Source organism: Penaeus japonicus, unplaced genomic scaffold (assembly GCF_977035675.1).
Source record: "Penaeus japonicus unplaced genomic scaffold, GWHDUDI00000001_assembly GWHDUDI00000015, whole genome shotgun sequence".
In the NCBI taxonomy this organism is placed as follows: Eukaryota; Metazoa; Arthropoda; class Malacostraca; order Decapoda; family Penaeidae; genus Penaeus; species Penaeus japonicus.
The window spans coordinates 19,378,630-19,389,879 of NW_028234417.1; the positions used below are offsets into that span (position 1 = coordinate 19,378,630).

At 35.4% G+C, this 11,250-nt stretch overlaps 1 protein-coding gene across 2 annotated transcripts in view; it reads left to right on the plus strand.

Moving 5' to 3' along the window:
- LOC122247315 (rab-like protein 3) overlaps nt 1–2,659 on the plus strand; it is a 13,021-nt gene extending 10,362 nt beyond the window's left edge. For both annotated transcript variants that reach the window (XM_043006499.2, XM_043006500.2), the window contains exons 4-5: nt 1,498–1,611; nt 2,395–2,659. In XM_043006499.2, coding sequence (XP_042862433.1) covers nt 1,498–1,611; nt 2,395–2,589 — 309 coding nt within the window. In that variant the 3' untranslated portion in view covers nt 2,590–2,659. The remainder of the gene's footprint in view (nt 1–1,497; nt 1,612–2,394) is intronic.
- The last annotated feature ends 8,591 nt before the right edge of the window (nt 2,660–11,250 follow it).

The window sequence follows — 11,250 nt, forward strand, 5'->3', positions numbered from 1 at the left end:
ATTATTATTGCTATCATTATGATTATTACCATTGTTATTATTATTATCATTATTGTTATTATCATTATTGTTGTTATTGTTGTTGTTGTTGTTATTGTTTTTATTATTATTATTATTATCATTATTATTATTAATATATTATTATCATTATTATTATTATTGTTATTATTATTATTATTATTATTATTATTATTATTATTATTATTATTATTATTATTATTATTATTATTATTATTATTATTATTATTATTATTATTATTATTATTATTTATTTATTTATTTTTTTTTTTTTTACTATCATCATCATCATCATCATTATTATTGTTATTGCTATTACTACTATTATTATTTTTATTATCATCATTGTTATTATTATTGATATTATTATTATTATCATTATCATTATCATTATTGTTATTATTATTATTATTATTATTATTATTATTATTATTATTATTGTTTTTGTTATTATATATTATTTTCTTTCCTTTTTTCTTTTTGATTTTTTTTTTTAATAAGGCACTATTGCATTTTGTCCTTCAGTTTTATTTTACGACTAACCTTATACTTTTGAAGATAAGAACAATCATTATTCTAATTGAAAGGATCAGCTTTGGTAAAGACTTTTGGATAGGATTAATCAAGACACACAAAATCTTCCTTAGTAATTATATCATGCAAAATATGGAAGAGTATAAAGGCTGATTATTTTTTGAGTCTAATTTATGATGCTTCTATGTGCGGCCAGGGTGCGTAGGTGAATGAGAATGCAATAGTGATTTGATTAGAGCAATGGATGCTTTTTATTTTTTTATTCTTTTAGTTTGTAAAGTCTGTTTTTATTGTCAAAGTGCATTTTTATGCTTGTTAATCTAGTCTAGAAAGACACAAAGAGAAGTAGTTTTTCATAGAATATATTATCTTTTGGAAAATTATTTAATTGTGCTGTTGATATAATTTCTGCAAAAAATGTTTATTTATTATTATTTTTAAATACCTCTGGTTGTATAGAAAGAAGACTTATATCCCATCAAATGATTCATTATATGGAATTATTATTTTCTGGTCTTTTATGGAACATTACCCACATTAAAATATCTTGTATACTTTTTTGTAGAATATGAGATAATGACACTGTTAACTTTTATTTATGTTAAACAGTGCTCTTGTTTCAGATATTTAAGTACAGATATGATTTTAAAGAAATATATTTTTTGTTTATTTATAAAATGTTATTTCTCTACTTTTTTCAACAAGTAGTTTGTTTTTTTTCTTACTAAGCCTAATACTTACCTGAAATTGGTTTTGGACAGTTTTGCTTACTTGCATCTAAATAATACCTTTGCAAGTGTAAAAGGCTACCCTTTTTTTTTTTCCTTAACATTTTATGGATTGATCAACAAAAACAATTACAATTAACCTGATCAACAATATAAGGATAAATCATTATTTTAATATTTTTTGCTGTATTGATACTCAGACTGTCATTTTTTTCAGATGCCCGTCTTTGTTGTAGGGACAAAGCAGGACCAGATAGCTGAGGTGAGGACGTCAGTAAGAGTCCGCAGCTCTTCCATAGCCGATGAGTGTGCAGCTGATGAAATAAGTGTGGTATGTGAGGAAATTGTCAAATTAAGATGTTTGTCTTAATAAGGTTTTGAAAATAAAGTTATCAAGGAGAATTAATAATTTCATGTTGTAAGGTGTTTAATTATTATGTTGATAGTTTTATCTTATTTTGGAGTTGTATTTATTTAAAAGTTGCAAATGTTAGAATGTTAGTTACTAACCTTACAATATTAAACTCTTCATTTTCTTTCATACTTTTTTCCAGTATTTGTCATAATGAACTCTGATCATACACAATAGGTTTTCTCTCTCTCTCTACTTTGTAATTTTTTCCAGATATGCATCAGAGGGACAGTTGTATATATACATGATTTTTTTTTTTTTTTTCTAAATAAAGACCACATACAAATAAATATAAAGAGAAACAAAGAAAGTGATAGTAAAACCATCCAAAGCAGAAAGAAAGAAAAAAAAAGATGTAATCAGGATTGATTATCCAAATGAGTGTCTATAGGAAAATGGAAAAGATATGGAATTCTTAGACATTTATAAATGAATTTGATCTCAAAGAGAAAGTACAAATGAAAGTTAGTTGCCAAACATCACAAGGCAGGATTTATGATTGATGTCTTAGTATCATAATTACTATATCAGTATTATAAATTTAACAGTACCATAATCAAGATTCAAACCATAGTATTGAAAAGTCACTGACACATCTTTATACCCTGTGAAACCACTTACTTTTCCCTATATTTCTCACAAGGAACAGCAAACAAAGGACTCATTTTATATTTATTTCCATCAACCTTTACATCATTTCAGAATTGTCATGACCAGCGCTCGCTAGCCCCAGGCTCCAGCAACGCTGTCAAGCTCTCTCGCTTCTTTGACAAAGTGATCGAAAGGCAACAGACAACCACGTCGAGGGCAGAGCCGGGTGGAATTTCCTTTCTTGAGCGGGAAAATTCCATGTATAGGAGAAACAAAAGTGTGTCTTCTTTTATTGTCAGTAACTGAGAGTCTTTTTTTTGTATTGGGGTAAAGGAAATTATATGTGCTGATATTTTATTAAAAATTATATTTTCATGTTCATTGTTATTATTAACCATTAACCATATTTTATATGATAGATATTAGCAAATGTAATGATGCCTGAATAACTTGTGCATATTGTGTTGCTTCCACCCCACCAAAAAGGAAACCAGTTACAAATATCTAAAATGCTCATACAATATCAAATGATTACCACAATCAAAGGTATCTGAAGCTCTAGACTACTGAGTCAAAAATGAATGATTGATAATCATGAATACATAATGAGAATTTTGAAAATTGGAAATATGAATATTTGTAATAGTTTTTTATTAATGAAATTTTGTTTCACTTGTGGATTTGAGTGAATGAAGTAGATAATCTGCTTAACCTTGGGTTATAATCTTGGGTGTCATGACATACATGATGCAGGAGCTCTGGCCTGATGACAGGCATCATGATGTACATAACGTTTGGGGATTTTTGATCACTGTTATTTTATTGTGCCATGAATAATGAATGACTGATGATGACAATTGCAGTCATAATTACTTTATTGCCGTAATGATAAGCAAAATGGGTTTCACTTAACATCCAAAACCTAGATGGTACCACTTTCTTCTAGCACCAGTAAGAGAGAGAGCCTTGAATGGCACCCATCCACAGTCTCTAACAAGCACTATGTTTATAGAGCGATGGCACATAGCAAGTTGCCAACCTCTTGTTCTAATGTACCACAGATGAAGGATATGCAGGTAGAACAAGAAGGTGACTCAAACCATGCCCAGTGTCTAAAATATGTCCTTGTGCCAGGAGGGATGTCTTTTACTGTGGCACTCTCAGTCATAAGCACAAGTTTCCTTCCTCTTCCCTACCTCTTCATGTTAACTTTATTGTGGATGGTTGTATGTTTCGTATTCGTTCATGACTGTACATAAATATGAAAAAATTAAGTTGCTTTTTATCCTCACATAAAACAGCAATACTTCATCACACCGAGTATAAAGAAAATAATGAGCTAATATGGACCCTAAACTACAATTTTAGTCAACTGCAGCATTGATAGAACCTGTGATATGACAGATATAAGTAAAACATACAAAAAATTAAAACACAAAAATGGTTCTAGCTCTCCAATGGCTGACATAAAAAGTGGGAAAAGTCAAGGTATGTTGCGTGAATCTGCCACACTCTGGAATGGAACCCATCCTGGAGATTGGGCAAGCAGATCTATCCCCCTCTCTGCAATGCGTCCAACTTAGTTTTATCCCTTTAATTACAACAAAAGAGGTCAATTTGGTAGAATACAACGTCTTATTTTGAGATTATACTTTCAGGCCCTCATCCCCTCAGCCATAATGAGATTGTGTGTAGTATCTGCAGCATACATACCTGTCTGCTATTTGGCTTTGCCTGGGGAATAGCAACTTTTGCAGTGCTACATCTTGGTCATTTTTTAGCATTTTTACCTTTTTTTTCATCTTATTCTATTTTTCTTATTTTCCTTTTTACCAAAAAAGGTAAGATCTTGACATTCAAAAGTTAATATTTAGACATCTGTATCAGTGTTATTATTATATGTATGTTTTTTGTTATTATGATTATCATTATCATTATTGTTGCCATTATTATTATTAAATATTAACATTATTTTTAATATCATCATTATTATCATTAATTATCATCATTATTATCAGTATTAATATTTTTTCATTATTTTCATTATTTTTATTCTATTATTATTATTATTATTCATAATGTTATCATATTAGGCTGTTTCCTTGGTTTTCCTATAGATATAGTAGATGGGCTATATATAGGAGATAGGCAGATTCTAGGAGGGTAAAAATCTGAATTTCATTGATGTAGATATATATAGATATATAAATATATATATATATATATATATATATATATATATGTATACATATATATATATATATATATATATATATATATATATATATATCTATATATATATATATATCTATATATATATATATGAATGTATATTTATATATATATACTTGGTTACTTGGTGCAAGTTTTAGCATGAGACATGCCAGTGCCTTATACCATTTGTTAACCCAAATCCTTCAGGTTGGTGATCCCTGGCGCTCGATGCATTTCCGGGAGGCTACCGTGTAGGCCTAAACTCATTCCAGGGTCTTATCTTATCTTATGACGCCCAGCATCTGAGGAAGAAAAGGTGTCATCACCTTACATGACGACCGGAGTTTGGGCCAAGAAGGTGCTGTCTTCACTGCATGCCATCCGGAGGATTTGGGTTAATTGCATGAAACTGAACTTAAGATTTGGAATTTGATTCAGCCTTCGTCCTTTTGTTGCCACTTGTTGATGGTTTATCTGGTATTAAATTTAGCCAGTCATTTAATTTTATTTTAAATACTTCCACAGTACTCTAGGATAGATTTCTAATATCCTTCAGCACAGTATTACATTTATTAGGAAACTTTGGTTCTGCATTGTTCTTAACAGTGAAGTTTAACCCATTGGTCGTGGTTTTAATAAAATATGTATGCAGTAGGATGACGGTGCCATCCGCATCTATGACCGACTCTGCATTGGCAGCAAATCATGCCATCCACTGCTAATGGGTAAAGCATTTATCCCGGTACAGTAAAATGTTCTTCCCTGTCTGAGGGAATGTCTAGCAAAGTATCTTTCTATCCATATTTGTAATGACAATAGTTTCAATTTTTTTAGTCTCTCTCCCAGTAGCTAAGACCTGTCATGTTGCCTTTTTCTCTTGTAAAAACTCTGAACCTGTTCCAGTATATCTTTTGTAGGACTTGGATACTTAGCACTGATATTCCAATCTTTGAATCACTAGTATTATCCTTAGTGGAAGAAAATGTTCTGGATCTCTTGTGTCACCCATTAACTCATTTTGTTTCCTTTGATGACGGTCTGCTCTATATGGTGACTGAAGTTCATGTCATTGCTCATATAAAGTCCTAGATTTTTTTTTTCTCTTTAATCTCTATTCCCTCAACCAAATACGCTCTTGGTCACAAATTTCTAGTTGGACTCTACCATATAATTTCAGATTTACCAGCATTGAATTTCATATTGTTTTCCTTTGCCTAATTACAGATGGTATGTAGATCCTCATTTAGTTTGTTTTCCATATCTAATAGATTTATTAATGTATCGTCTGGAAATGATACATATATATGTATATATATATATATATATATATATATATATATATATATATATATATATATATATATATGTTTATTTATATATATGTATATAAATATATATGTATATATATATATATATATATATATATATATATATATATATATGTATATATATGTGATGGGTATAGATTACTCTAATATCCACACATAGAGAAATATAAGGTTGGTGTCAAACACAGCAGCTGATACAATAACAATATATTATAACTTCAATAATATGACACGATATAATATATATATAGATATAACAAGAAATGACTCTGGAAATAAAGATCGGGATTAGCACTAGTTCACAATCGTAGATGCAGAAGTGCGAATAGTTGGTGTTGGTGATTAAGGTCAAGGACCTCGAGTGACTTCGCTATCGTCAGTATATCTCAGGACGGCTCGCTAGGCGGGGCGATGAGCCGTCTACAGGAAAGTGGGCGTAGCTATTCCAAGTGTCAGCCTAGGTCGCGATTTCCTGATTGGCTGACTTCGGGTCGTCATAATTCATAGGTCCGCCCTCGGGTCAGCCTTTGAGGGTGATATTCCTATGATGGAGAGATGACCAGAATATCCAGAAGGGCTAAAGTTGCAGGTGCTGTCTTTAACGAATCTTTGCCCGATCCTGGGGGATATACGAAATCCGATAATTGTGAAGGTCACATCTGTGTATTGTAATTTGATCATGTATCTCAGGTCAGACATATGCTCTGTTAACCGTTAAACATAAATACTTTTATATCGCTCTACCATGCTACCCCAAATCGTCCCGATTTGGTAAGAAATAAAGTAGGAAGCTTTATACTTAACTGAGGATAAGAATTCCTTGATCAGGGGAACTCTATAAGAGTAGTATACGAAGAGACAGCAACATCCGGCAGATTCTTGATTAATGCACAATACTACACGGAATTGCAGCATGACAGGCCTTGAGATCAGCTCCGGAATTACAGGTTTAACACACCTGGGAGGTGTGCTTTTCTGCATCCGTCAATATCATAACTTGAAAAAAGTATAAGTACCTGGCGCCTTACATGGCTTTAGAGAGGTAAGTGGGGACGTAGGGTAGAAGGCATAGTTCGGTATATGAAAAGGAAAATAATTCGTGCAACAAGAAAAAAAATGTGAGTTAGTAATATATCGAATATTGTATCAAAATGTGTTTTTTTTGTTTTTTTTTGTTTTTATTATTATTATTATTATTTATATTTTTTTTTGGATTTGATTTTTTTTTTTCTTATAATATTATATAGCATGAGGGTAACTGGTATATGCAACAGAATCATGGGTATGTTTTACTTGCTTGTTTTTCAATGCAACTCGCCTGTAGGTGATGCAATAGCACGCTCCCAGGGTTACTAGCAACATACACATTCCGGCGACGGTAACGTATACGGGATAAACGTAGGTTGCGTGGAACGGGCTGAGCGGGGTAAATGCATCAAGCTGTTGCAAAGTAGGCATCTGTTGAAAGGTTATACTAGGAAGAGAAATGTTATAGGATGGCAATGATACCGACATGGGCTGCAGGTAGGAGGTATTATTGCAATCTTCCTTGTGTAGGTATGGGTTGCTGGAATAAATAAGGATAAGGAAGTCAGTTCACATGAGGCTGGAAGAACAAAAGTACCTTGGAGAACAACATCAGGGTTATGCTTGTTACACATAACTGTAGTTGTAGTAGCAGAGAGACCTGAAATTGTGAGGTAAGATTTTAGAGTAGAGTAGAACTGAATTCGTTGCCTTAGAGGAAAAAGAGAGGCTTAATATTAGTAGAGGAGATATTGTGAAGAATAGGGCGTAAGTCATGTGGAGTAATGAGACTGGGAAGCACTTCGCCTGCTGTTGCTGAAATCAACGTGTTGGTTATTGAGTTAAATAGCCAGGCCGGAGAAATCAGCAATCGGCTGAAGCGAAACTTTGAATTCCACATTGTTTGTTACTGGTAAGACTAGCCCATGGTCCTCAACGAAGGCTCCTGGCACTGCTCGAAGCCTAGGGGGTAGGGCATGGCGGTCGGCAGACGCCAAAGTGAAGAATGATAAGCCCAAGAGGAGTAAGGTCTGGAAGATAAAAATCAATTAGTGTTCGTCGGCCGGGGGAGAATAGTACTTGTGAGCAAGCTTTAGGACGTCGAAATGAGACCAAGATTGTTCACCTGACTGTATGCATTTAATGTAGGCCTTGTTGTTCTTTACACTAATTACTCTAAATGGACCTTCAAATCTAGGAGCAAGCTTTGACTTAATATTGAGTGGTTGATTTACTTTTCTAAATACTAATGCTCCAACTTCAATGTCCTTGTGGCGGGCCACTTTGTGTTGAAATGACAGTATTTTATCTCTGGAATTTGTCAAATGCTTCTTTGTGATCTGAAAGATGGACTTGTTTCTATTTAGAAGATACTCAGCATAGTTATCATTATATGAAGGAACTTGGCCTTCATCAAAGAGGTCATAGGGTAGTCTTTTATCCATTCCATATAAAAGAAAATGTGGGGTATCACCTAAGGAAGAATGGAATGTACTATTAATACAAGACTGGATTGTCAATAGTGATTCATCCCATGTGTCCGATGTCGCATCAACAAGCGATCTCATTAATGAGAGGATGGAGGAATTGAGCCTTTCTGTAATACCATTACTTTGTGGGCGGTAAGGGAGAATGTTAACACGAGTTACATTCATGATATCACATAGCTTATCCATGACTTTATTATGAAATTCAGTCCCGTTATCAGTTGAAAAATACATGGGGGCTGAATGTCTATGACAGAAGTCGTGAAAAGCATGTGCAACAACATTTGCTGTTTTGTTGGGCACGGGGACGAGTTCACAAAAACGAGTGAAGTTATCAATGAAGACTAAAATATAACGATTACCATTGCGAGAAGGTAGAAAACCTGACAATGTGTCGCAAGAGACTTTCTGGAAAGGAAAGTCTGGAATGTCATATTTCAATGCAGGGGCTGGGTCATTGGTATTTCCCTTGTAATATGGGCATTGCTTACAAGAGTGAACATGCTTAGCAACTTTGCTAATAAGGTGTGGGAAGAAGAAGCGTTGCTGAGCTAAGTGAATTGCTTTATACTTACCACAGTGTGCAGCTTCTTTCGACTCATGGAAAAGAGGAAGGATTCGACCTTCAAGAGATTCAGGAATAACTACAAGTTTACGAGATGCCTTAAGCTTTCTTGTCCTATATGTAGACTTGTAGCAAAGTAGACCGTTAGCATCGAGGTAAAGTTGACTTACTCGAACATGTCTGCTAGGGGGAGGTCTTTCATTCCTTTCTAAAGCTTGAATTAAGGGGCCGTACAGATTATCATTACGTTGCGCTATCCGAATCTCGTCCTCCGTGGGTGGGTCCATGGGAGGTACGGCTGGGGCAGCCAAGACCGGGGCGGTAACAGAATGAATGGAGTCGGAACGGCGATCATTAACATGTGCAGACCGGATCTCGTCCTTCGAAGAATCCTCAACGGTAGGCGCGGCAGTATTTACCAAGATCGGTGCAATGTCAGAGAATTTCACCTTGCGGGAGGCAAAGGTGGGCGAGGAGCTAGATTCAGGCAGGTTGTGAGCGTCAGAGAGGGGAGCGCGTGATAGCGCGTCGGCAACGACATTTTGTTTCCCGGGTAAATAAACAATGGTGACGTCAAACTCTGCAAGAATTTCAATTGCGCGGGCGCGTCGTCCATGAGGGTCCCTACCCTTAAATATGGACGTGAGGGGGGAATGATCAGTGTGCACTTCTATCTGATATCCCAAGATTAGCTCTCGAAAATGACGGAGGGCCCATGTGATACTGAGAAGTTCACGGTCCGTCGTGTGATAGCGTTTTTCCGCTGAATTGAGGGCGCGACTTGCAAAAGCAATGGGCTGCGTTTTTCCAGAATGGCCATGTTTCTGGTGGAGTACTGCTCCGAGCCCGAGGTTTGAGGCATCAGTGGTGAGGACAAAAGGCAAACTGAAATCGGGGAAGGCTAAGAGTGGAGCCTTAATTAGTCGCGATTTAAGAGTTGTAAATGCGGCTTTTTCCTCGTCTGTCCACTGCCAAGTAGTATCCTTTTTAAGGAGATGGTTAAGCGGTGTCGCGATGGACCCGTAACCTTGAATGAACGGCCTGTAAAAACCTGAAAGGCCTAAAAATGACTTCAATTCCTTCTGGTTCTTAGGTGTTGGAAAGTCGGCAATGGCTTTAACTTTTGAATCATTAGGTGCAATACCTTTAGATGACAAGGTATGGCCTAAGAATTCTAACTTAGACTTGAAGAACTGACACTTGTTAGGTTGAATACATAATCCTGCAGTTGATAGCCTATTGAAAACCTGGCGCAATTTCTTCTCGTGTTCAGAGAGGGAGGGTGAGCAAATTAAAATATCATCTAAATACACGAGGACCTGATCATTAATTAATCCTGATAGTACAAGTGACATTAATCTGCTAAATGTGAGAGGGGAATTGCGAAGGCCAAAAGGACATACTAAAAATTCAAAGTGTCCCATATGAGTCGAGAAAGCCGTATATGGCACGCTTTCAGGAGCCATAGGAACTTGCAGGAAGCCTTTAGCAAGGTCAATAGTTGAAAAAATCTTATTATTAGAGCCAATGTCTTGCAACAACAATCTAAGATTAGGAATTGGGAATGGTTCTGGCACTGTTACTTTATTCAACTTGCGATAGTCGACCACTGGGCGGAAAGTATTATCCTTCTTTGGAACAAGGAGGAGGGGAGAGGCCCAGGGTGAATTGCTTGGTTGAATAAGATTCATGTCTAACATTGTTTTAACTTCCTTTTCCAAGGCCTGTCGCTTCGAGTGAGGGATCTTATAACTCGGTATGTACGAAGGCTTAGCATCAGGCTCGAGGGTAATGGAGTGTTGAAGCAATGTTGTTTTTCCGATAGGACGGTCCTTGGTTGGCAGTACGCTTGGGAATTCTTTAAATAAGTTATTCAAAATATCATATCCTTCATGAAAATCTAAATTTTGCTTTAGAACATGATCAGAGCTCTGCTCATCAGGGGAAGATGATGTTGCAGAAAAAACAGGGGAGGGAACAGGTAAATCAAATTCGCAGATAGGCAAGTCTGTGAATTCATAAGATATTACAGGTATACCAGCGTTAATAGTCAATGGGGCCGGTGTAAGATTAAATACATGCACCTGACATCTATTATCAGTGATATTATACAAAGAAGGTAATGTTGCACAACCTTTTACTCGTATATTATCAGGTAATATCAAAGCAGTACCATTTGCCGAAGGACAAGAAACGTCTATCAGTAGATCATGAAATGCCGGGATAGTAGTGGTAGCACTAGCTATAAACTTAGGAGCATTATCATTAGCGGTCCAAGATTTCGCACAGTCGTCAACGTGGTTTGCGCGCGAAGGTTTGCGTGATGCGGGTGCGCGCGCAGCGAGAG